The sequence below is a fragment of the Mauremys mutica genome, chromosome 1, assembly GCF_020497125.1.
Source record: "Mauremys mutica isolate MM-2020 ecotype Southern chromosome 1, ASM2049712v1, whole genome shotgun sequence".
NCBI classification, from domain to species: domain Eukaryota; kingdom Metazoa; phylum Chordata; order Testudines; family Geoemydidae; genus Mauremys; species Mauremys mutica.
In genome coordinates, this window is record NC_059072.1 from 83,981,946 (window position 1) to 84,008,480 (window position 26,535).

Genomic DNA, 26,535 nt, shown 5'->3' on the forward strand with positions numbered 1-26,535 from the left:
TCTGGCCATTCCTTTTCAGCACCTGTGAATTATTTTACTTTTGTTTTGTTTTGTTAGCTGTAGGCCTTCAGTTTGGTTTTAATTTCCCACAGCATCTTCCCTTTTCAGTTTCAAATGAGAGCTGGAGGGACAATGGATTAGCATGGATTAGCAATGGATTAGCATGATTTGGATCATCATTGACCTGATATTCATGTGTAGCCACTCTGCTTTTCTGTGAGTACCAGATTCTGGCCAAGTCTAAAGACATTAAGGATGAAATCACCCCTGTGCAGAGGGCCTACCTTTGAGACCCCTCAAAATAGGACAAAAACGTGAGTTACCTAGTACTTAGGCCTTGTGCTGATTCTTTGCACAAGGGCTGAATTTCATCAAAGAGAATAAAATTCTGCTGTACAATGGCTTTCTTTTTTCCTTGCATTGTGGGTGTCAGAACAATATTACTAGAGATGTAAATGGGAGTGAGCAAAGAGGCTGCTGAAATCATATCATATTTATTACATACATGAGATATAAAAACAAATTACCAAAATAGTATAATTTTTGTGAGCCAACACGACCCTGAAAGAGAAATACATTTGTGAAGCAGATTGGCAGACTTGTGATTTTTATGGCATTGCAGTGCCTCCTATTTTTCCCCCTCATGCTCATGAACAGAATACACTCTATGTACTGAAGTTTAAAGATGGGTTACAGAAAAGGTATAATCTAGTGTTGGGAATGGCAATAACAGATATGTCCCATAAATTGGTGGCAAACTGGAAAATGGCCATATATACTGTAAATAAAAACACAGGGGAAAACAAATTTAATGTTCAGTTTTAAATACTAACATCAAAAATAAAATAAGCTCTAGGTCCGCCATGAATTACGGGGATGTGATATGTGAAACAGAGTCCTTTTCACTTAACAAGTCCATCTCTTTGTCCGCAGGCAGAGTTCTTAGCCTCTGGCAATTGCATTCTTGCTTCTTAGTCTCTTGTTCTCTATGTTGTTTGTGAAGTCTCATTATAGTCAATACCCATCGGGTTCAAAATCCGGTCTGAAATTGGGACTTCAGTGCAAGTACATTATCTTTCAGATTGCATCCTTGGATTCTCTGAGAGGTCAGTGCCAAGACCAAAGAGGACTATTCCCTTTATATCATTAATGTCCACATTTAGGGGTCTTCTGGAGTGCTTCTGTTTCAATAGGTTGTTTGTAGGCCAATTTCACCCCCTTTTCTCTCCAACAAAATTAAACTTGCCACACCATGAAGCAGCAGGTAGTAAAGTGCTTTATACAATGAAATATTTACATTTGGATAGGATCAGTTTTAACACTTTGTGGACAAAACTTCACATACGCTGCACCTCTTTAGTAAAACAACATTGCTGATAAAGGGCTGGATTTGGCTCTTAGTTATGCCTGTGTAAAAACAGAGTCATTCCATTGACTTCAACAGGTTCACACTGGTGTAAGTGAAAAGACAATTTGGCCCTAACTTAAATCCTTTAAAAGCATGCAGTGCACAACTGTTTTTGATGATGGCACATCCTAATCAGACCTTGTGCTATTACAGAGTAATTGCAAATGACGTGTTGCCAACAGAGCTCTCTCACTGATACAAACAGTATTGCCAGTTCTATAGAAAACTGTTATAAGTAGTGGGCCAAAGTCTGATTTTAGGGTCTGGCTATACTGCAATCATGGGATGTGACCGCAGTTTGAGCTGATGTACCCAAGCTGGCTTTAATCTCGCTAGCTCAGGTACTGGAGCAGTGACACCACAGCAGTGCAGGCTTTAGTGTCGTTAGCCCTACAAATCCAGGGTTGCAGACAGGTTTGTACAGCCTGTGCTGAAGCATGAGCTGCTGCAGCTTCACTGCTCCAGGATCCAAGCTATGGGGATTAAAGCTAGTTTTGTACTTTGGCCTGAGCCCCAATCACTCCTAATCACTGCAGTCAAGACATACACTCAGCCATTGTACAGCAGTGTAAATACAGGGAACTCCCTCAACTTCACTGAAGTTAGTCAGGATTTACACTGGCGTAACTGGAAGCAATTTTTTTGTCCATCCTCTTTAGTTTATGGGCATGATTTTCCTCTCATTTATGCCAATTTTATAGTAGTGTAACTTCACTGACTTCTGTGGAGTTACTTCAGAATTACACTTAGGTATGTGAGATGAGAATCAGACCCTACATTTTTTTAATGTAACATTGGCTCATATGAGCACCCTTCCAAAGAAGATCCAGGAGAGTACATGAACATTGACCAGGAAGGGTTAAACTAGACAGAGTCTATGAATTGGAACACCACGCTACACATTGGGAACTATTTTCTTACATTCCAGTTTTCATTTCAGAGGTCTTCTGTCTGTGAAGTTTGCATTTTGTGCATAAAGAAATGTCCTACCTGTTCGTGCACTTCTAGTTGCAGTCTCTTTTTAAAATCTCCAAGACTTTTCTTCCAAGAGCTGATTTCCACTGGTGGACAAAACTTTTCATATTGACTATCAGTCTCCCAGTCCGTACTTCCTCATGCCCTGCTACAAGGTATTCCAAGCCTGTAAATCATCAAAGCAGTCAGGGTTTGTATGGCAGAATGCTTTAAAAGGTATCTACACTGAAAGTTAATATAAGTAGATATTCTGAAGAAAAAAACCCTACATTTGTGTAGGAATACTGTCTATATAGAGAGATGCATCAAAGTCAGCCCTGTGGCCCAACTGACAGTGAGATCTGCATGAGATGTTGTTGTCAAGCTCTGAATCTGGTGGTGACTCACACTATATAGACAAGTAGCATGTGGGAAGAGCAGTGGAGATAGAGGAGGAGAGGGTGCTGGGTAAAAGGTGCTCATTTTCATACCCTCTGTTTACAGACTTAACAGAAGTTGCTGGGTTAAATTTACTCCTGCGCAGCCAGCATAAGGTTTATGCATCACTCAAACCCCACTTAAATCCTCAGATTAGGGCACATGTGGGACATAAATGATCCACAGGCCTCACAGACTCATAGACTTTAAGGTCAGAAGGGACTATTATGATCATCTAGTCTGACCTCCTGCACAATGCAGGTTGACCTTCTTCTGCACAGGGGCAGATTTCATTCCTGTTGAGCCCCAGTTGTCCATGCAAAGTTGGCACGGCGTGTGTATAACTTGTCTATGTGTGTGTGTGTGTGTGTGTGTGTGTGTGTATACATGTCATAAGGGTGGCACTAAAGGGGAAGATCATGTAAATATTTCCACAACATTATTTTTAGCTCTAGGGTTAAAAGTGAATTAAGGCTCATAATGTAAACAGATTAGAATAATGTAACCTAGCAAAGCAGTTGTTCTCACCGATACTGAATTTATCTAATGAGTTTTAGCTATTTAAAAATACAGGATCTGCTGCAGATCAGTAAGGCAATTTTCATATATATTCCTATCCTGTCATGGAAATCTACAGCTGCAGGTTAAATGCCTGTAGGAACACAATTAGCTATGAGACACTCCAATGAGGCAATGGGGCTATTAGAAGAACTGGAATGAGCACCTGGAGGGTGCCTGAGGGCTTGCATTCAAACCAAAACGTGCTTCATTAAATTCTGCCTCACCCAGGCATTTCAGAGATATGTTAGCAGCGTCCTTCAAAAATCTTGCCTGAATTCTAGATGCTTCCACAATCCAGTGAAAAGCATCTAGTGAAAAGCAGTGACACAGTGAAAAGCAGTGACACAGAATCCTGGTACATGGCTCCATCACATGATTTTGATGCCACAGGCCTGATTCTCAACTCACCGGATTTTACACAGGTGTAACTCTGTTCACTGCAGTGGAATTGCTTAATTTATACCAGATTACTGGCACTGGCACTGATTCAAGAAGGTGCTTGAGCACGTGCCTGACTTTAAACACGGGAGCAGTCCCATCGAAGTCAGTGCGATGACTCACATGCTTCAAGTTAGGCACATGCTTTCTGAGTACCTTGTTGAGTCAGGGCCAGTGGGGGGCAGAATGAGGCCCTAGATGTTTCATATAAGGCTGCAAGTTATGTGAAGAAACACTGGGCCAGATCCTGAGGGCACACAGGAATCTGAAAGCTGTCCTAGATGGGCAGCTGAGGATCCCCCTGGAGTCAGGGGATGGTGATGATTATTATTATTTATATTATGATAGCACCCTCAGGCCCCAGCCAAGCTCAGGACCTCATTGTGCTAGCGGCTGTACAAACACAGAGTAATGGACAGCCACAGCTACTGTAAATATGGCATAGTGGCCTCTGCACTAGACTCTTCTGGCTCCCCGAGCATGGTAGGGTGTGGGTGCTCTAACTTGTCCCAGCCAGCCTCATGATCTGGACAAGAGAAAGCTGGCTTAGAGCCATCTTTGCCACCTATAACTCCCTACGCACAGCTGAGGATTTAGCCCAATGTAGGCAGTATTTTGTTTAACAGGGGAAGGCTATTTTAAAAGTATCAACTCCACAAGTAAAGGGGATACAGATATTTATATAATTTGATACAATTTACTATCTGTTACATCTGAGTTTTTGGGCACACACAGTCCTCTTTCTGTAAGGGAAACACAGGATACATATTACAGTTTGGCTATTTGCAGAGCACTCACTATGGCTCTATCAACATTTCTGTTCAAAACATCAGTTTTCAAAGGATCATAAAATCTCCCTACAGGAGGCAGCTTGGCATGAATGAAGCTCTGAGTATGGGAGCAAGTTTTTTTTTAATTAACAGTTGATGTTGTAGACTTGCTTTTTTAAAAAAGCTGCTGAGCTGTCTTTATGGAAGTGCAAAAATAAAACGAAAAAGCTTCCTTAGATGTCTCATTCTGTTCTTCAAGGTTGTGAATTTCATCTCAAATACCTTGCTTTCAGTTGTGAGGAACTCTCTGTTCTTTTCCTATGTTTGGCAGAGCTGCGATTAGGAAGTGGAGTCTGTTTCCTTGAAGGTGATTGAGACACTTAAATCTTTTGTGTTTACTGTCTTCTTAGTTCACTTTTGTGTGTGTGTTGGCAATATTCCTTGTAGGAACTCAGCGAGCTTATCATCTGAGCAACAGGGTGGTGCGATTTGATGAGTGTTTTTAGATTTTCTGGCTGAAAACTCTAAGATCCAAGCTGTTGCTCTGTATTGCTGGGACAGAATGAAAACATGATATTTTTACACTATTTTGTTCTTTGATCTCTTTCATGTTTTAGGAGATGTTGTTATCTGAGAAGTTATGTGTGAGGAAATAATTTCATGTCGGCTTTGACTTTTTGTCCCACTGTTCATGGTTTTTATTGATCTGAAGGTTATAGTTCCTATGCTAAGAGAAGAGTAAATGGGTCATTTAACTTACAAATACATTACTGCCAACTGGCCAAAAAATAATTAATTAAATCGGGTTTCTTTTTTACTTGCCTTCTAGTTTTTGGGTGTGAACAGTGCACTTGGTTCATGTTTTCAAGCTTTTCTTTATGACCATGAGGGCTAGAAACTTACTATTTTTAAATGAAAGCTGAGATTCTTTTGCAATCACAGGACTCCAGGAGCTGGGGCATTAAGAAAAACATCAGCTATCACAAGACTACAAATAAAAGCTATCACTTGATCCAGTGATGAGCTCCATGGAAGAAGATCCTGGTGCCTGCAGCAGAGCTCTGTGTTGGTACAGGGTCTTCTCATGCTATCTCATTGAAGAATCAGGGCCTTAGACCCTTTTTCTGCTCAGGGAATATTTGTGAGTATATCATTATTTCCTTAAATTTATTTATTACTTGAACTCATTCAATTAATTTTAAAAAGTATTTTTACGGTATGGATGGATTGCAAACAATTCGTCTAATATTGGATGGTCTGTCATTGTTTTACTCCAGATTTACACTTGCATAAAACTGGAGTAGGACAGTGGTGGATCAGGGCCACAAAACTGAAAGCTATGTTGCTTGTGATTGCCCACATAAGTCATAGAATTGGCTCTGTTCCCTGATTGGAAGTACATACAAATACGTGTGCGTGCAAAATTAAAGCGCAGTTTCCATTTTGCTTTTCACAAACATTTCTGATAGGAAAATTCTCAAATGCTCCCATAAAGTTGAACACAAAAGGGGCACAAGCATAGCTGAAGTGAATGTGCTATCAGAGGTGACAGAGGTATATTTCTAACGGTTCTCCCTGACAGACCACATCCCCAGCGTGAGCAGATGTTTCTCAGCATGCAGAAATTTCTCTTCTTTCAGCATGCAGAAATTTAACTGCTATTAAGCTTCATCTACTGAAAACTAACACAGGTAAGAGCAATTTGTACATTTACATAAATTTACAATTGATGTGTACCGAATGTATGTTTTTGAATATTTGCCCCAAAAACCGCATCTCCGACTCTTCTTAGCTGTCTGACTTATATTAATTCACTCTGTGGTTGGCCTTTAACTTGGTGAAATACGGAGCTAGAGCTTCTGCTGGTGTGAATTAGTAGAGTTTCACTGAAGTCAATACATTTTCACTGTTACACACCAGCTGAGTATCTGAACTATAATATTCTTTGTTCTTCAACCTTAATGGAGTTTCTTCAGCTTTATGTCAGTACAGCTGAGATCAGAATCTGGCCTTTCCTGTTTGCCTTTGCTTTGCATATGGAAACATTAAGAACCTGTATCTATCACATTAAAATGTTTATGGATTTTTGCGATGATCCAAGGTCTTATGTGCTTAAATAATAAACTTAAGCATAGGGATGCTGATTCACCTTAACCCCCTGTATCACGGGAAGTATATTAGAAAGAATTCCTAAGTACATCTGTCTTACCTTCTGTATGTTAGATTCAAAGCCAAACACTGAGCAATATTTCTAACGACGACAAAAGATTGCAAAAATCTCCACAATGTCCCATTACAGACAGTTGACAAGAAGGTGTGAGTAATAGTAGGGACTGGACAGTCTCTACGCAAAAGAATAAATGAACACAAATCTTACACCAGGAATCATAACATTCAAAAACCAGTAGGAGAACACTTCAGTCTCTCTGGTCACTCAATAACAGATCTAAAAGTCGCAATTCTTCAAGAAAAAAACTTCAAAAACAGACTCCAACGTGAAGCTGCAGAACTGGAATTAATTTGCAAACTGGATACCATCAGATTAGGCCTGAATAAAGACTGGGAGTGGTTGGGTCATTACAAAACCTAAACTTAATTTTCCCATTACTAATTTCTCCCTACTGTTACTCACACCTTCTTGTCAGCTGTCTGTAATGGGCCACTCTCTTACCACTTCAAAAGTTATTTTTCCTCCCTTGGTATCCTGCTGTTAATTGATTTATCTCGTTAGACTGACCTAACACTTGGTAAAGCAACCCCCATCCTTTCATGTATTTATACCTGCTCCTGTATTTTTCACTTCATGCATCTGAGGAAGTGGGCTCTAGCCCATGAAAGCTTATGCCCAAATAAATCTGTTAGTCTCTAAGGTGCCATAAGGACTCCTCGTTGTTTTTGCTGATACAGACTAACACGGGCCCCACTCTAAATAGAAAATTTTCCCCTTAAATTAATTATTATCTGATCGCTTGTCTTGAATAGTAAAAAAGATTGTTTAGGTGGATTTTAGTTTCTCTCTACTGAAAAATTCTGCCTCTGAATTTCTTGGTTCCTGCAATGATCACAGAGGCAGCATGCATTGTTTTATCAGCATTGATTACACTTCATTTGAAACCTAAACACTTGTTCACTGAAAGAAGATGAGCAAAGATGATGAATCTAAAGCTTCCCACCCACACCCAAAGAAAGAGCTTCTTCTGTGTCATTTTAGTCTAAATTAATTGGTCCTGCTTTGAGCAGGGGGTTGGACTAGATGACCTTCTGAGGTCCCTTCCAACCCTGATAGTCTATGATTCTATGAATTCAACACTACTTTTGAAGACGGCATTCTAAGTGTGTGCTCCTTTGAGAGAAGGTTATAACTGCAGAACAGTAGTTTGACCAGATCTAGAACTGAAAACTTGAACATGTTATTATGGATCTAAAGCTAAATTAGATTTGAAAAGAACTCTATCTTGTAGAAACCTGGCTCTACATGCAGTTGCTTTCAGCAGTGAGAGCAGTGAGTGACTGGTGGATTAGCTATGTAAAGCTGTACTACTGTAATTCTGCTTTACAAATGGCAGTTTCACTATTCACAACACGTGAAGCGAATAAGGATTTTCTATACCAAATAAAAGTATTCCACTGAGACTCCTCTTGGAGTTTAAATGATGGAGTAAAATCCAGTGTCTTAGTGCAGGACTATAAATTAAATGCGCTGGCAGATGGGGTGGAGGAACGAGGAAGAAATCAGTATATACTTGATGGGAGCGTACTTTTCACAGAGTCCAAGCCAAATACCTACCAGGATTAAGAATTGGACAAGTGCAGCCTCTGTTAGTCCAGGATTCCGGGTAGAGAGTTCGCTTTCCTCGCAGAATCTTAAACTTTGTTGATTTCAACACTTTCTTGATCTTCACGTTTACTTCTGCATGGGAGCCTTTGTCGTGAGCTGATAAAATCTTTGCTTTCACCACTGGGAAGGCACAATTTCAAAAGCAGCAATAGATAAAATGGTCACACCTATCCTTCTTTCTAATGCAGCGTTGAGTAACACAGTTAAGGTGAATATACATTGCAGAATTAGCCTGAGAGTTTCCATTTTTAGGCTGAGCCAGTATGGGTACATCTACACTGCAGTCGCAGGGTGTGATTGCAGCTCAGACCTAAACTAGCTTTAATCTAGCTAGTGAAGCTGCAGCAGCATGGGTGTCAGCTGGGGCTGTACAAGCCCACTCAGATCCCTCTGCAGTTCTCGCACGGCTAGCTCTCATCAAAGCGAGTGTTGCCTTAATTTCCCTGCTCCGGGACTTGAGCTTGCTAGATTAAAGCTAGCTCGGGTATGTGCACTTGAGCGGCAATCACACCCTGCGACTGTAGCATAGACATATCCTGCGAGTCTTGCTGTCAGACTAGTGACATGCAGAAATCAATACTTCGCAGTTGCTGGAGAGAACGCTGAGTTAGTTTTATTTGAACAGTAACTGTGCCAGATGCTCACCCATCCAAAGACCACGGGGTAAGGAGATGCTGAGTGGCCTGACTTTCAAAATGCTAAGCACCCCCCCTGCTTCCATGGAGGTCAGTGGGAACTGCTGCTTTTTCAGCTTCAATATACTTTTAGGAACCAAACTGTAGGCTCCTGCTATTACAAACCTTGGTCAAGGCACACGAAATAGAATGACAAGCACCTGAAGAGCACCATCCACCCCTCCCTGCCCCAATCCTGCTCATCTCTAGCTGCTGATACTCCTGCACATGCCCAAGTAACTAAACTAAAACATGAGGGCCACTGCCCATCGGCGTTTGGGCTTGCTGATGCCCAGAGTCGCCCCCACATTCTTCTCACAGCAGATCTTTTCTCAGCGTTCATTGGGATGGGTGTGTGCCAGCTGTATGATGCAGAGCAGTGTTTCCATACCTGTGGACCGGTTTCGCTTTCTTCACTTGGTGTTGTGAACAAAACCTGCTCTCTGCTGGCTCTGGAGGCGTCATTCCCAGCATGGGTAGACATACCCACACTACCTCTGATTGAGCTAGCGCACTAAAAATAGCAGTGTAGCCATGGTAGTGTAGGTGGTGGGTTGGGCTGGCTGCCTGAGTACATACCTAGGGTCTCAGTCGGGATGGCACTTGGGCAGCTCACCCATCCTGTGCCCATGCGGCCATGGCTACACCTACATTGCTATTTTCAATTAACTAGATTGATCAAAGCCAGCTCATCTACATCTACCCAGGCTGAAAATTACCCCTACAGCTGCAGTGTGGACATAGAGTCCTGCTGCCATGCTACGCAGGCTGCTGCAGAAATGACCTCTAGGAGAGCCGTGATGGTATTTAACAGCTTCTTCTGATGTTGCTTTATTTAGAGTCCATATTAAAAAGTATAAGAAGACTCCTCTTCTACACTGCAGCCCCTCACTTCACGCACATGATGAACCCTACAATTCAGCTGTGGTCTCTGTAATTTAGCTGACACCCTGCAACACTGAGTAATGAAAGGGTGGGAGGCCTGAGTGCACTTCAGATAAGATTTATGAAGTTGTTTTTTTGCTTTTATTTCTTATCTTTTGCTAGATTAAACACTGTCACTATCGCAGTCAGGAAGCAAAGCAAAGCAGAGACGGATTTTTTTCTAATACCGCTAAGCCAGGGCCATATTTCAATGACATGCGGCCCCTTGAACTTCTCTTTGTGGGTCACTGCGCAGTCTGTAATGGCATGGATTATCTCTCAATGCATTTTAAACTCTAGCACGAGACAGAGCAGGTGCAAAAAAGTTTGAAAGCTCACGAAACGAAGAGGGTGTTATACAAAGAATTCCTTCCCCTGCACAGTATAAAGGAGACAGTTCACTGGCATACAGCTGCACGGCTCACCATAGGCAAAGTTTTCCCCCTACTCCTTTAAGTCTCAATATGCAAAGTCTCTAACATCACCCCATTCCAGCTGGTGAGCTCTTGTTGACAGGGTGCCAGTCCTTAGGAGTGAACTCTTTAGGGCTGGCAGAAGAGTCTTCTCAGTGAATGGTCTGTGCCCAGGGAAATCACTCGCTCTTGTGAGTTATCAGAGCTCAGTGCTGGTGGCCTCTAGGCAATGGTGCAGGGTGGACCTCTTGGACAAGGTCTTCCTTTTAGTATTGGTCCTCCAGCCAAGGGGATTTTCTAGTGGTTAGTGGGTGGAGAATAGAGCAGGACACTTGATTATGCTTGGCCATTATGCGTAGTGTATATATAGGGGTGTGTGTGTTCATAATTATATATTTTGCACATTGCCTAAATACTGTGACAACTTGCATCAAATAAAGGGCCTGTCCTGCATTTCTTGTGCACCCTGTCCTCCCACTGAAAATCAAGGGTGTCTTGGGGATGAAAGACATGCAGGGTAGAGTTCCAAATTTGTAAATAAATAAGTAATTTTCTTTATAATTGCTCCTTGAAAATTATCTTGGGTATAATCAGAACACAGGCAAACTGGGTGTCTGCCAAGTGATGTGCTAGTGAGTGTTCATGGGAATCCACCTCTGATACTTGGCGTTTCCTGTAAGTTGCAATAAGAGATGTAAACTGTATTACCTCCTTTCTTCAGCTTTTGCTGTTTTAATCCATTTTTATGGGGTAAGCACCAGCTCTGCTGTTCTTACACTCTTACACAGACTCCTCAAACTGCCCTTTATGTGCTAACAATAACCCAACCCAACAAGAATGTGTCCATCTTGTAACTCACCATATGTGTATTTCATTCCACAGAAGACCTTGGGATTCCCTAAAACTTGTTCTTTGCATTCACATTTACCTGTGGAAACAAACCAAACCAAAAGTGTCTCATGGATGGTACTCAAAAGATTGAAACGTGCAACAAAGGGTGGGGATGGACTGGATCAGGGGGTAACTAATGGGATATAGAGCCTTTCACTCCAGTACTGCTCGTTTAGATCAGCCCGAGTGGGTAGAGACAGGGTCTGGGGTGAAATCCTTGCCCCACTGAAGTTAGGGAGAGTTCTGCTATTAACTTTGCTGTGGCCTGGATTTCATTCCTTGTCCTTCTCTCACACTAGCCTTACATAGTGTAACTCCACTGACCTCCCTTGAATAACTTTGTTTCACAGTTGAATAAGTGAGAGGAGAATCAGGCCAGCAAAGTCATTACCCAATGACTGCCTATTCAGTGATTTGTGTGAGAGGATTTTGAGGGCTCCATCACTTCCCAGCAGACATGAGGCACATCTTAAAAGAACAACTCCCTACCACCATTTGTAACCTTGCACAGGGAACGAGAACGCAGGGGGCTGCAAGCATTGGTAACCAAGAGCCAGACCCAGGCAGACTGTATGGGCAAACGGTTACTTGTATTTTCATTAGCACAACTCTGCCCATAACGAGGTTTGAAAACACCACAGGACACCAGGTGAGACATAACTGAGCATCTGTTTCCCTAGTGCAGGGATCGCAACCTTTGGCACGCGGCATATCAGGGAAATCCACTGGCAGGCCGGGACGGTTTGTTACCTGCAGCGTCCGCAGGTTCGGCCGATCGCAGCTCCCACTGGCTGTGATTCGCCGTTCCAGGCCAACAGGGGCTGTGGGAAGTGGCGGCCAGCACATCCCTTGACTCGCGCCGCTTCCCGCAGCCCCCATTGACCTGGAACGGCAAACCGCGGCGAGTGGGAGCCACGATTGGCCAAACCCGTGGACACTGCAGGTAAACAAACTGTCCTGGCCCACCAGTGGATTTCCCTGACGGGCCGTGTGCCAAAGGTTGCTGATCCCTGCCCTAGTGCATGCCCATCTCTCCAGTTTTGAAAAGCACTCATGTAACTGAAGCACAAGCTCGTCTTTCAGAACATACAAGCTGCCTTTAATTAGATGTCAAGTTTATTTATTTTAAAATTGGAATCTTCCAACTTTTAGCTTTTAATAATATAAACTCTCCAACCTCCCACTGGCCCTGACTCTGTGCCACACAAGGATTCCCCTATGCCAAAGGAATGCTCAGTTGGGGAGATCCACCAGCTGTCCACCCCAGTCGTGCCGTAGGAGTGGTGCAAAGGGGCCTGAGCCTAAGGACTTCCCAATACAGCTCGCGATGTTCTGTAGTATGCCCCTCTGCACTACAGTCTTATAGAGCAGCCATTTGTTTGCCAGGGTTTTCATTTTAAGCCCCTGAGCCAGCAATGCACTTAAGCAGGAGCTTAATTTTATGCCTGTGTGTAGTTCCAACTACACTTAGATCACATGCCCAAAGTCAAGCACAGTGCTTAATTATTTTGCTTGGTCAAGGCCCAATCCCCTATCTTCAAAAGGTCAGCTGAAAATTGGATTTCAGGAGGTCAGCTAGAAAATTGGGCTCCAGGTTCACAAGATCTTAGCCCAAGAGGAAGTAGTTTTTGCACAAAATCTGATGGGAGAGGGGAACAAAAAACCCCTTTCTATTTTGAATTACAGTACTAAAATAAGAAATGAGTCTTTTCTGATTCTGTCTTTGCATTTGTACCAGTCAAAATTTGCTTAAAAGGAAATGTTGCAGATGGTTATTCTGTATTTTGCCGATTAATTGCTATTGTGCTCTTGAAATAAAAAAAAATATTTAAAAGTCTCATGGAAGGACACTAGGGTTTTTTCTCCCCACTTAATGTGTAGTCAGAATTTTTATCATGCAATTTAGTGCACATGCAGAAAGTGGCACTTGCACTGACTTGATCAGATGGAATGACTTTAGGAAGCAGGTGTACTGTCAATCTGCAAAACACAAAGGCCCTAGTTGTGGAAACCTTCTGCTGGTGAATGCTCACTCACACGAGTAGTTGCACTGAAGTCATTAAGACTAGTTGTGAGTACACGCTCACCAACAGATGCAATCAGGCCACACTGCCTACTAATAATCATATGGTCTAGCAAAGTTACACAATACCTTTTAGGAGGACAAGTGGAAAATAACTTCTCCAGTTGAAATCATAGCTGGACTATGAGATAGTCTATAACCATGTCATCAACCACAACAGCTTCCAAACTTGATATGATAGTCTGAGAAAATTATGGTGTCATCACTCTTGTTTTAGAAACTCCCTAATTACATATCTAATTCATCTGGGCAACACCACACTCTTTAAATAACATTATCATCAATTTACCCAACAGAATATAACAGCTCTGGGCAAATATCACATAAAGGAGCTTATTAAAAACAAAGTAAAAGAAAAGAGCATTTAAAAGTATTCTGATGTAAATGCGCAAAAGCTCAAGAATACAGAGCTCAGGATGAAAACCCAGGCAGATACTCAAGCTATCAACCCCTACACACTGGGATCAGATTTTAAGATGGGACTGTCTGCCTAGACTTTAGATATCCTTGTGTATGTGGCTCGAAGTCAGTCTTTCAATGTTGCTTAGGCTCTTTTTTTTTTGGTAGCTGAAAGTACTGAACGTTGGACATTACATTCCTCGCTACCACCATTGCTAAGGCATTAATCCAAAGCAACGCTCTGCTGCATTTTCACAAATCACTTTAAAAGACCCTTTTCTTGTTCATTAGGAACAATCTCTTAGTAACAGAAGGGGAGATGAGAAATATGTTTGAATCAGCTATCTCACCTGAATGCCGGAGAGCAGAGAATCCTTGTTCATCCTCCCATCCCCAAGCTGGCTCACTCTTGTTAAACACAGAGCGGAAATCAGGAATTTCGTGATGCCAGACTATGTCCCCACTGTTGTAATAAAGGAAAACTGTGAGATGTTTCTTATGGAATCAGTAGAAAATACCACAAATTCAAGAAAATTATCACACTTACAATCAATAGTCCATTTTTCAGAAATTTACCATGAAGTTTCTCCAGATTTACTGGTATTGTAAAACACATAAAACTGAATAGTTTTAGACAGTGAACAGCTTGATCATTGTAAACTCCCAGATTTGTGTTATGGATCCATGTTTGGTATAAAATATATTTGGGGAATTTGTATGTGATATACAATCTCAAAGAATATACAATGTCCATAGAAGGATCTGTTTGTGCAGCTCAGAGACTCACAGACTTTAAGGTAAGAAGGAACCATCATGATCATCCAGTCTGACCTCCTGCACATCGCAGGCCACAGAACTTCAGCCACCCACTCTTGTATCCCATAAAATTTGGCTGAGTTACTGAAGTCCTCAAATCATGATTTAAAGACTTCAAGTATCAGAGACTCCACCGTTTACACTACTTTAAAGATGCAAGTGACCTGTGCACAGGAAGGTAAAAAAACCCAGAGTCTCTGCCAATCTGACCCATGGGAAAATTCCTTCTTGACCCCAAATATGGTGATTATTTAGACTCTGAGCATGTGGGCAAGACCCACCAGGAAGACACCAGCCAGCCTGGCCTAGAGATGGTAATTGGTAACCTAGGCCTCCTGAGATGGTTAGATTTAAAATATGTTCTTCTCTAGCATCCAATAAGTTAGGGCTTGACGTTGGTCCATTTAAGTCAATGAGACATTTGTGATTAACTTCAATGGTAACAGAACTGAGCCCTTCAATCTTTCTTCAAATGTATGGAAACCCCCACTTCCCCCAAAATTGTAAGAACTTGAAAATACCAGCACAAATACCCAGATGTCAGGACGGGGAGGCTATATGTCATGACTAAGGCTACAATTTAGTCACGGAGGTCGTGGAAGTCACAGAATCTGTGACTTCCAGCAACCTCTGTGACTTCAGTGCTGGGGAGCCACAGGGTTACCCGCTGGCCACTGGCAGTGGGTGTCAGGGTACCCCGCAGCTCCAGGCCACCGCAGGTAGTGGGGGGACCCTGCAGCCCCCAGCTGCTGTGGGTGGTGGGGAAACCCCAAGCTCCCAGCCGTTGTGGGCCAAGAAACCCCTGGGGATGGCAGGGGAACCCATGAGCTTCTGGGTGGCAGGGGCGGCTGGGGAACCCTTGAGCTCTCCAGCGGCGGTGGCTGGGGAACCGCCGAGCTCCCAGCAGCGTGGGTTGTGAGGGAACCCCCAAGCTCCCGGCTGCTGCAGCCCCTGGAGCTGTGGGTGGTGGGGGTACCCCACAGTCCCCAGCTGCTGCAGGTGGCTCCTAGCCTCTGTGCAGATGCCTCCCCTTCAGGGAGGTATGGGGATCCAGAGATCCCCATTTTGTCATGGATATTTTTAGTAAAAGTCAGGGACAGGTCACAGCTTCCATGAATTTTTCTTTTTTGCCTGTGACCCGTCCCTGACTTTTACTAAAAATATCTGTGAAAAAATCTTAGCCTTAGTCATGACCCATGATACTATAATAAAATGGGCCATTCTCCTGGCATATTATTATTAATAACTTAAACGTGTTACTAACTCACGATCCTGCTTCCGTATCATATCAAAGTGTGACTGGCTGAACTCTGAGGCCCTACAATATAATAAAGATAAATATGGTAGGGCCAGTACATCCCCTGTGCATATGCACATCAGGGTGGACGGATTTCCTCCTGGGCTCCAAGGACACTCACTTTGATGGCCAGCCATGGGCTCTGTGCTCCACATGGGCACAGGAAGAGCGGACACTGGAGGGACACCAGTGAGTCGAGGATTGGCTGAGTTTTACAGCACCACCCATGTTCAGACCTGCTCTACTAACTCTCTCTGGCTCCCCTCTGGGACTGCTACCCAGACAATGGCAGCACAGCTCCAGCTACTGCCCTGCTGTCACAAGGAGATAGTTGGGCCAGCAGAGAAACACAGCGGGGCAGCATCCATACAGATAGCTCCTGCTTCCATGTATCTAGATGGCTCCTTCCCTGTGGATCCTCTAGATCTGAAGGCTTGGAAGGTACTGTCCCCTGCTAACCCTGCAGACAGCAAAAGCCCTCCCATCAAAAGCCATGAAATCTTTGGCAGGAAACTGTTCCAGGTAATCACATGGAGCTTTTAGTCTTCTCTGACTCTCTCCAATAGGTTTCTCCATAGGAGGAAGGCAATCTGGCCCAGTATCCATTTATAAACTGTGTGTATCATCAGGTTTTTGTTAGTACCAATCCAAACAATAAGGTCTATCTAAAATAATCAACACTTATTGAACATATCTGGGATATGAAGGTCCATGATCTAATTGCATTTGTGAGTCTAGAGAAATAGCATGTTTGTCCACTCACCTGCTGATGCAGTCACCAGTGAGTGGGTCACAGCTTCCGGCACAGTCACACGGTCTGCAGCCATACTCTCCGAAGCCCCAGTATCCCACCATACACTGGTCACACTGAGGACCTGCCACTCCAGGTTTGCAGGGGCAGTCACCGTTGCTGGGGTCACAGAAGGTATTAGTGCTGAAAGGAAGCATGGCTGATCCAACTGGGTGGCAGGAACATACTGCAGTACAAAGCAGGTACATCATGTAAGTGTATTGCTGATGGAAAACTAGCAATACTAGATATGAATGCAGAGCAAACAGATTGGTTCACCCAACGCATGGCTGAACTGGATGTGCTTATTATTTTACACTACTGGGGAGTGAGCAGTAGTAGGTTGACATAGTTACCAGAGGAAATATGTTTGCTACATTACTGAAAGTTTACCCAGAGTTGCTGGACTGGCACAGCACAGACAATTTCCAGTCATTACATGAAATGTGACCCGACAATAAAGTAAAACTTTTGCTTGACATACTGTGAGACACATGCCAAACCTCTAGCGGTTCTAATAATAATGATGTTGTTTCTGGACTTTATTCTCCTTACTTGTATGAACTTGACCTGAGGAATTCCCTCTAAAAATGACAAGACTAACTTTTGTTGTATTATAATTAGTTAAGCTAGCTTTGTTTCGTGTCATGTTTTGCCAAAAGTGAAAAGTACTACGTCAGTCAGCTTATAACTCCAGAGCTCCAGTTCAGCCAGGCACTTAAGCACATGCCTAACTTTAAAGTTTGCACCAAAGTACTTTGTTGAATCAGGACTTGGATCATTATTGTATATTCTACAAAAAAGAATACTAACACAACTGCTTTCTGAAGTAACAATTCATGATTCTCTTGCTCCAAGAAGGTTTGAAAAAGTCATTTTAATTTAAATGAGTGATGGGTAAATTTTAGTTCTTTTCTGGCATTTAAAACTATTTTGAAATGCTGAATAAAAAATGAGGGCACTGATAATGAAGGATCGGGTTGTATACAAATGCCATCCGGCTCTTGTACAGACCCTTAAACATGGATTTTTCTGAGTTTGTGTAAGGTTTGGGGCCCGAAAACTGAAAAGACTCATTATTATTGAACACAGAAGGGGTCCTCTTCACTCTTCTTACATTTTCCTCTTCCCTGCTTAACACATTGTAGCAGCTCTCCATTTGCGTGGTGTGGCTCTTTCTGAAGACCATCAGAGTAGATCAATATGGCAGCCACAGGCATTATTAGAGAGCAAGGTGACGTTGTTTTTCTTCTTGGGGAAAGAGAGGGGGCAGGTGGGACAAGGGGAGAGAGAGACAAATCCCACTTTCCAAAATGAAAAAAATTGGAGGAAACTCTACATGGGAAGGGTTTGGAATTTTTCTCCCCTTTAACATGTTTTTCCACCTGTAATCTAGGCCTCATTTTGCTGTCTATGCCATCCAACATACAGAGGGTTGAAAAAGTTTTAAATAGGGTTGGTTTTTTTTGGTGCACATTCAAATACCAAAAAATTTAGAGTGAAAAACCAAAATAATTTGATCTGGAAACACCTGGCTTGAGTGCCTCAAGGGTTAGGGTTAGGGTTAGGGTTAGGGTTAGGGTTATTGTTATGCATGTATCTTTGATTCTGACCTGATGACGTTTTTGTGGTTTCCAGAAATTCCAGGGTTTGACGTACCCGAACTGCAGTTTTAACATATTAAGTCAGCCTTTAATATTGGCAGTCAATTTATAGTACTGACTGTGGTTCCAGAATCTTTGCAAAAAACTCTCCCAAAAACCCAACAACGCCAAAACAAATAAAATAACCCCCCTCCGCCCCTTTTCCCCCAAACAAATATAATTATAGAAAATAAGAAGATTAAAAATCCTGTCCACAAACTGCATAACTAGCTGCAGGCAATAGACTCCAGTACCTTTAATAGCATAGTTTTCAGCAGTGCTCACTGAGGCTCACATACCTTTCTGCTGAAGGCTGTCAGGTATTTTATACTTGACACATGCATCCGAACATGCTATTTTCTTACTCGATGCAGTGGATATTTATGGAATTTCTCAACCCCCTGAGGGGGAAATAAAGTACCCTACACTTTTCTAGTCTCATGCACTCAGTGGGCTAAATTTACCAGTGACATACATGGATTCAACTCTGCTGAAGTCAATGGAATTGTACAGCCTTAGGCCGGGGATGAATCTGGTCCAGTATGTTACATTTTAGCCAACATTTCCTCCATTTTTTCCTAAGAGCTGCAGTTTGGAGTCTCAGTTCCCACAGCTTAATAGGTTCTGCAATACCATGGCCAGTAGCTAAAATTACTCCTATGAAAGCTGTTAGCAAAGATCCAGTCTGAGCGTAAGAGGGAACTGGACTGAATCAGAGAGGTGCATTTAGTTGATTTTATTTTTAACTTCCATATTACAGTCAGTAAGTGTCAAATTTTCAAAGACCCCTCATCCTCACATTTGTTCATCTACATTTTTGTGCATTTATATTTTGAGATTTGGAAATAGCTCCTGGCAATTTGCCCCTAAAATCAGCATTCACAAGTATCCTTGACACGGCAGCTCAGAAGTATAGCTGGACTACAGAATCATTTTTCCATCTGAGGGAGGGTTCTCTTAAAAGTCTCTTTTGGACATGTCAGAGTTGCCTTTGGACGTTAGGAAACTGCCAAGCAAATTATAAAAGAGGCCTTGCAAACTCTCAACCTCCCCTGCCCCCCAAAGGAAATATTTTCATTTCCTAGAGGCTAAGGGCCAGCAAGATTATTCCAGCAAATTCACACTATTCTTTGCTAATCTTAACTAGGATGATCAGATCAGTGCTACTATAACCACAGAATAAAAGGTACACCTCTACCCCGATATAACGCGACCCGATATAACATGAATTCGGATATAACGCGGTAAAGCAGCACTCCATGGGGGCAGGGCTGTGCACTTGGGCGGATCAAAGCAAGTTCAATATAACGTGGTAAGATTTTTTGGCTCCTGAGGACAGCGTTATATCGGGATAGAGGTGTAGTTACATACTTATGGGACTAAATTTAGAGCTGGATGTAACTCCCACAGAACCCTTAGGGTCAAATTTAGTGGAGAAAGCAAACTGTTGTGCAAAAACTACACATTGGATGTAATATGGTCAGAAAATGACGTAAGCAGAAAACAGTGTAAAGTCCACTGATCTGTACCAGTGCAAAACAGCTACAAGACCTATCTGAAAGGCCCCCTGAGAATTCCCCATGCATAGGGAATTCACTGGTGACGTAAGCAATCCCCTTGCTAGTGCCCCCAGCATAAAGGGCACGGCTGGAGTATCAGTACACCTTGGTGATTCCCAACTGGAAAGGCTGTTCTCTGTTATGCTTGGCACCCATCTCAGGGTCCTACAATCTTTCCTCCTGAGTTGCACCAGATGCACAAAAACTGGGCCCCAGGATCTGGCCCAGTAGTTGCACAAAATGAGTGTAAGTTACAGGACCAAGAAGAAGAAGTTGAGTTATCAGGAAAAGCAACAGGAAGGTGTGTGATAAAATGGACATGGCTACTTACTTGCTTTCTTCCTTACCTTCCAAGATACACCAACTTCTGACTCCTCAGCATGTCTGTAATATTTGTTTCACACCTGCTGGATCTGACCTGTGGTCCTGCTATGGCCCCCTTCTGCCACTTTGGTAGTGGAAAGGAGCTATAACATTGGCTTAGCCTGGGGATTCGCTACACCATCTCCTGTCCTGGGGCCCAGCCTACAGGGTGTGACTGCGGGAAAGAGGACGTGGCTTTACTGTCCCATCATTCTGATGCTCCCCTGACTGCTTGTCGGCATACCAATGTCAGTTAGGGGCAGTGATTTTTATGGTATTTTTATACTGGCAAAATCCATAATGTACATGTATTTATATGGCAAAACGGTGCTTTTACTGGCACAGCTTATGTTTGGGAAACTGGTACAAGTTACTCTAGCTAAAGCCGCCCTTTGCCGGAAAAGGGTGTGTTTACACTATGAGGGTTTCCCAGGACAGCTAGACTGGCCAACTTTTCTAGTGTAGGCTGAGTCCCAGAATGTTCTCTTGGACCGGAGCAGATGGTGCAATTTAGAGTAGCTTTGAGGCTGTTCTATGTAGCACCAAGAGTCTAATCAGCTTCCAGCTGGTTTCAATACTGGGGGGAGCATAAAGGCTGATGCTGAGTTAATGTGGATAGTTTTGAAAATATGGTAACTGTGTGTAATGTATATGTGACTGGAGCCTAAGGGCAGGTCTACACTAAGGGCGGGGGTCGAATTAGGGTACGCAAATTCAGCTACGTGAATAGCGTAGCTGAATTCGAAGTACCTTAATTCGAACAACTCACCCGTCCAGACGCGGCGGGGTCGAACTCCGCGGCTCCCCTGTCGACTCCGCCAACTCCTTTTGCCAAGGTGGAGTACCGGAGTCGACCGCGGCGCTTCCGGAGTTCGAACTATCGCGTCCAGATCAGACGCGATAGTTCGAACTCCGAAAAGTCGAACTCTCCGCGTCGAACCGGCAGGTAAGTGTAGACGTACCCTAAGAAAGGCACATACTGTGAAACGCCATAAGAAATAAAGTGCACCCCACAACAATACAGAGCCAAACAAACAGCTAAATACCCAGACAAAACAAGGACATCATGAAAAGTGGAAGGTAAATGTCCAAACATGTGTAGGATCAGGGCACAGCAGGAAATTAATTCTGAAGCATTGATGACTTGGAGCTTGGCAGCTACAGCTATTACTGTCTGCGGCCTGATGATCTACTCCTCTCAGAGCTGCTTTTGGACTCTGTTTTCTCCAACCAACTATCCTATCCCTAAATACAGGGTCTGTTGGAGAAGCCCCCTGAAGAAGCTGGGGAAAACAATAAAGCAGCAGAGGCCACTGGAGCAGTGAAAATCTGTGGACATAGGTAGATTGGATGCTGCTTCTTGGAGAATATATTTATAAACTTAGAGAGACATGTTCAAGGGAATTCCTATCACATGGGTAAAATGTGGCTTTCACATTGGGGACACTTTCCCATGCACAATGCAAAGGACCATAGAATCATGGAAGTAAGAGAGGGAAAAAGGCTGTTAGATCATCTATCCCTCCCCCATCAACAAGACTGTCAGTCTGTGCTCCAAGGCTAGCTATGACTAAACACACCAGGAGACAGAGCATTCTCTTCCTTGTATTCAAACGTAGTGGCATTGAGATAGCAACACACAGTGTAATACATAAGAATACTTCAAGGTCAGCATCTACAAAGTGCAAATATTAACCAGCTGCCTGTCTTTGCTTGGGAATTGCTGGATGGGAATACGATTGTGTGGGAAAACATGTAGGCTGAAATCCTGCCCCTGTTGAAGTCAATGGGAGTTTTGCCATTGACTTCAATGAGGATCAGGAGTTCCTCCCTAGCTCTGTGTTATCAATGAAGGTTTTGGTTTTTGGAGCTGCCAGTGACCTTTGGAAACACCAAATGTCTACCCTAAAAACCCTGTAGTGTAAAAGCAAAGAGAAACTCCGCAATTATGAAACTTGATTTCTTGTCCCTGGTTACACTGTAGCTGGGACTTAAAAATCCATGAGGGATATAAAATAAAACTGAAGGTATGGGAGGGGAAGGGAGTTACCTTCAGCCAGATTGCTATGTTAAATGGTAGAATGCCCTGTTTTATCTGGTACACACCTTCTCCTGAGCAAATATTATATATTACTAGCCTAAAAGTATCTTGAAAGATTATGGCCTAACAACTCCTCTATTTACTTTGACCTTGGAGCCGCTTTAATTTTCATTGCTATTCTGTGGTTGAGCAATAATGTTGACTTGAGCTAAGTACAGCATTCTACAGTCTTCTCTATAAGAATAAAAGGTTATCAGACATGTCCCTTCTTACTACAAACCATGTACAACTTAAGACTTTGAAACGTTTCATGCACAGACTGTAATCAGAATTATGTAGGTTCATCTAACAGTGTTCATTCATTTGCTGTTCAACTGGAGCTATACAAAATACCACTAACCCTGTATGAGGAAGACTCTTGAAAACTTTTGGGGCTCTGAAATATTCCATACAGGAAATACCAGTCTCACCTGAAACATAACACTCTCTGTGACCCCCATTCCTCAATACTGCACTGTGAGCTCCCCGCAGATGAAGATGGCTGCTTGTAAGGCTGGGATGGGTGTCTGGACAGGAATGGAGGAATGAAGGTCTCCCACCAACGTAGTGCTGTCTACACTGGCATTTAGGTTGGTGTAATTTATGCCGCTGAAGGGGGTGGCTTATTCACACCTTTGAACGACATAAATTATACTCACATAAATGGTAATGTAGACATAGCTTTAAAGTGTGAATTTGAAGTGGATTAGTTAACTGCATTATATCCCGGAGTGAACACAGTCATTCAGAAGTAAAGTGACCTTAATTCAGTTTATCTTAATTCACATCCAAAGTGAGTAAACTAAACTGCATTCAGGACACACAGGGATTTACTGTGGTTTAACTAATCCACTTCAAATTCATACCTTTAGTTAATTTGGATTAATTTTCCTGAATCTCCCCATGTAGACAAGTCCTAATATGTTCTTAAATAATAACAGTAGCAAAAGTAGACACTATTAATGCAAAAGGTAAATTATTAAGACTTTGTCTTATTGTAATAATTGCTGTTTTATGGGTCATTTTAAACATACATTATCTTAGCAATTTAAATATCACAGAGTTCTTAAATATAGAGAGTTCCTTAAATGGATTTTCTAGTTACATTTTTTAAGGAGACAAAATCCAAGCCTTTATGTCAGGCATATAACATTTTGCACTTTTAATAAATGAAATGAAAAGTAGAATGTTATGGGTCAGTGATTTAGAAGTGAATGAAGGAAACTGACGTGACTGTGCAGCAGGGTTTATGTCCACCACTGTGTCAGTAAAAATATCCATTAATCATATCATCTGCACAAGTCTGCCTCCTGCCAAGATTGCTAAGCCTTTTAGCCAGGATCTTAGCAGTCTCTTAGGATTTAGTGTCAGTGGTGATACTTTCAGATAATTAATTCTGTGACATGATGGTTGATCGTTAGTTTGATTTTTTCTATACACATTGGTATTTTTCCATTTGAATCGTTATCTCCATTTTGGAGTGGAACTTTCCAATAATTATACTGATACTTAGTTTTGCAAGCAGGTTTTCTCTGTGCTAGACCCCAGTCAGTAATGGCCCTTCCCAACCTAGGCAAGGTTTGCATTGGAACTATTAGACCTGGGAGGACTGAATGATACCCTCTTTGTAAAACATTTCAGTTCAGTTCCTAGATTTGTCAAGCAAAGGCCAATACCAGTGTACTGATACAACTCACTTCTTCCATCTCCAAGGTGGAATGTGCTGCTTATCAGGTGCTCCCAAGGCCACATTCAAGTTCAACTCCCATTGAAGTCAATGTAAAAACTTAGATTGGCTTCAATGGCCTTGTCTTCACTAGGAAAAAAGGTGCGGTAACAAACATGAGGTAAAATCCTAGTGAAGACATGGCAGTTGTACCGCTAACACATGATATCAGGCCAACATAAACCCTAGGTTCCCCCATGGTGTTTAGTGTGATCTGCTGACATGTGAAAATTGCCTTTTTTCCTCTCATGGATTTTACCTCATGATAGTTGCCATGTGTCAGTTAATAGGAGGTAAGGATGCACCTTTTTTCGTAGTGAAGATGGGAGTTGGAAAAGACCCCTAGAAAGTGAGGGACTGAGTCCAGGGCTCTAACCTGTTTTTTTCTGAATGGGATGGGAGTACAAAACAAAAACACTCTTGTATATGACCTGGCAATAATTACTGAAGAAAAATATCTGATATCACAGATGAGGAGACTAGAGACTGCAAAGTAGGTAATGGAAGTAGGCAAAGGGACACTAGGAAAATATGTGAAGTAAAATTATTTAAGAAATGTGTTGTCTACATATTATAACATCAAAATATTATTTATTTCTGTAATGAAGGATTAAGGTCACATACATTTTCATAAACTGTATTCTAAGAGGAATCAGGTTGGTAAACTACACACAGTGTATTATCTGGGATAGACACACATCTAGTCAGTTATTGAAATCAAACATCCAGAGGAGAACAGATTCCTCTGCCAGCTGGCTAGGGCAGCAGAAAGCCACAGTGGAATAAGTAAATGCTCAATGAGATGACAAGATTAGTTGCCACACAACTCCAAGTGAAGCCAATGGGAGCCACATGCCATATTCAACCACAATGCAACTCTACAGTTTCAAAGGATACTGACAAGTTCTCTCCTCTGAGAAGGGATTCTTGTAGTTCTTTCTGAAGAAGATGGATACAATTTTTCCTTAAACAACACTAGCAGTACAGGAGCCAGATTCTGTCTGACACATATGAAGAGATGGCACCGGATTATGCTCTCTTATCTCAGTGTAAATCTCGTGAAATCAGTGGGGTTTATAATTGTGTAGCTGAGAGCATTACTTGTCTCACTACATTTCTCTCTCATTGTAATCCATTCAATGTGGTTTGTGGATCTGAAGTTCTCTACAAGTCTCAAATCCCTCAGAATGTTCCTGGGCGATTTTTGCATTTGGATCTCCCTATGGACTATATAACTCAGAAGTCTCACCAGAGTCAAACTTGCTGGAATAATGTTAACTCACACTGAAATTTCTCCCTTCAGATCCACCTGCTTCTGAGAGTCAGATGAATTAGGGTTGTCGGTTTGTGCTAATTCCATCCACTTTTGGCCACACCATCCATTTCAGGGCTTCTGCCAACACTAATGCAGAAGATGTGCCAATACGGAGATCTGTTCTCCAGAAATAGCTCAGGAATCCCTCATTTAAGTGAAGAGGCAGCTGTCAGACCCTCCAGTGTATAAATAATACTAAATTACGGAGAGCCAGAGTGCTGACCCTTAGTCTGGCAAGTCTGGCAAACTCTACTGTTTTTTGTAAACAGCCTTAAACAAACCCAAAGATGAAGAAGTAAATGTACTGTTGAGAGCTTACAGCCCCCTGTTAAAGCAGCACGAATGAAAGATGGGAGGATCTTGTCTTCTAGTATTTAACCCTCAAGTTTCAGTAGGTATTTTATTAGTTAATTGACAGTGACTTACATTTGCAGGCATCTGGGACAGAGAAAGGCCTTCTGAGATCTCGGTAGAAGCCTGGCTTGCAACGCTGGCAATGCTGCCCTTCAGTGTTGTGTTGACAGTTATCACAGACTCCACCACTGCGATTCCCCGAGGCCAGCCATGCATCCATGTCAAAATGACACATGTCAGCATGCCCATTACATTTACATGCTGCGATCAAGCCAAAGGGAACAAAAAGACTCATTAAAAAAGGAAAGATTATGGTGTGTATAAAAGGTTAATGCAAATGCTGAAAAATGAACATACAGCAGTAGCTGAAACAGCAAAGAAAATCAAATGTACATACAGGCCAGCAGATGTCTTTTAAAAAAGTACCCAGTTATAAATTTCCTGTGTAACTAACTGTTCAAGGAATCTTGTAAATGAGACCCGTGCCCTGTTGGGGGGCCATGGGCGAGTTACAGTGGTTTGAGTCTAATGAATTAAGGATTCATGTTTTAATGTAATGTAAGTCCTCCAACATCTTGTCAATATTGTTTATTTTCTTCATTTTCTTAGGTACAGTTCTTTAAATTTACAGAATTAACACATATTCTAATTTAACCAGATTATGTTCGGGCTCAGTAGATATGGTTTTGAGTAACATGCAGAATGATCATGGAAGAAAATAATATGGATTCTGATGTCTGCTGAAGGTCCTTGCAAATGAAAAATAAAGCACTCAAAACCAAATGTTTGCACAATGGGCCT

General features: G+C 42.3%; 1 protein-coding gene across 2 annotated transcripts in view; it reads right to left on the minus strand.

The window, feature by feature from the left end:
* Positions 1-495: 495 nt before the first annotated feature.
* The window catches only part of NTN4 (netrin 4), a 95,367-nt gene continuing 69,327 nt past the window's right edge, over positions 496-26,535 (minus strand). The window contains exons 5-11 of one of the 2 annotated variants that reach the window (XM_045019669.1): positions 25,807-25,995; positions 16,668-16,881; positions 14,142-14,254; positions 11,278-11,346; positions 8,357-8,527; positions 2,399-2,549; positions 496-1,407 (exon numbers count right to left, since the gene is read on the minus strand). In XM_045019669.1, the coding sequence (XP_044875604.1) occupies positions 2,413-2,549; positions 8,357-8,527; positions 11,278-11,346; positions 14,142-14,254; positions 16,668-16,881; positions 25,807-25,995 (893 nt within the window). In that variant the 3' untranslated portion in view covers positions 496-1,407; positions 2,399-2,412. Of the gene's footprint in view, positions 2,550-8,356; positions 8,528-11,277; positions 11,347-14,141; positions 14,255-16,667; positions 16,882-25,806; positions 25,996-26,535 lie in introns of both variants that reach the window. The other variant, XM_045019622.1, reaches the window with a different exon arrangement.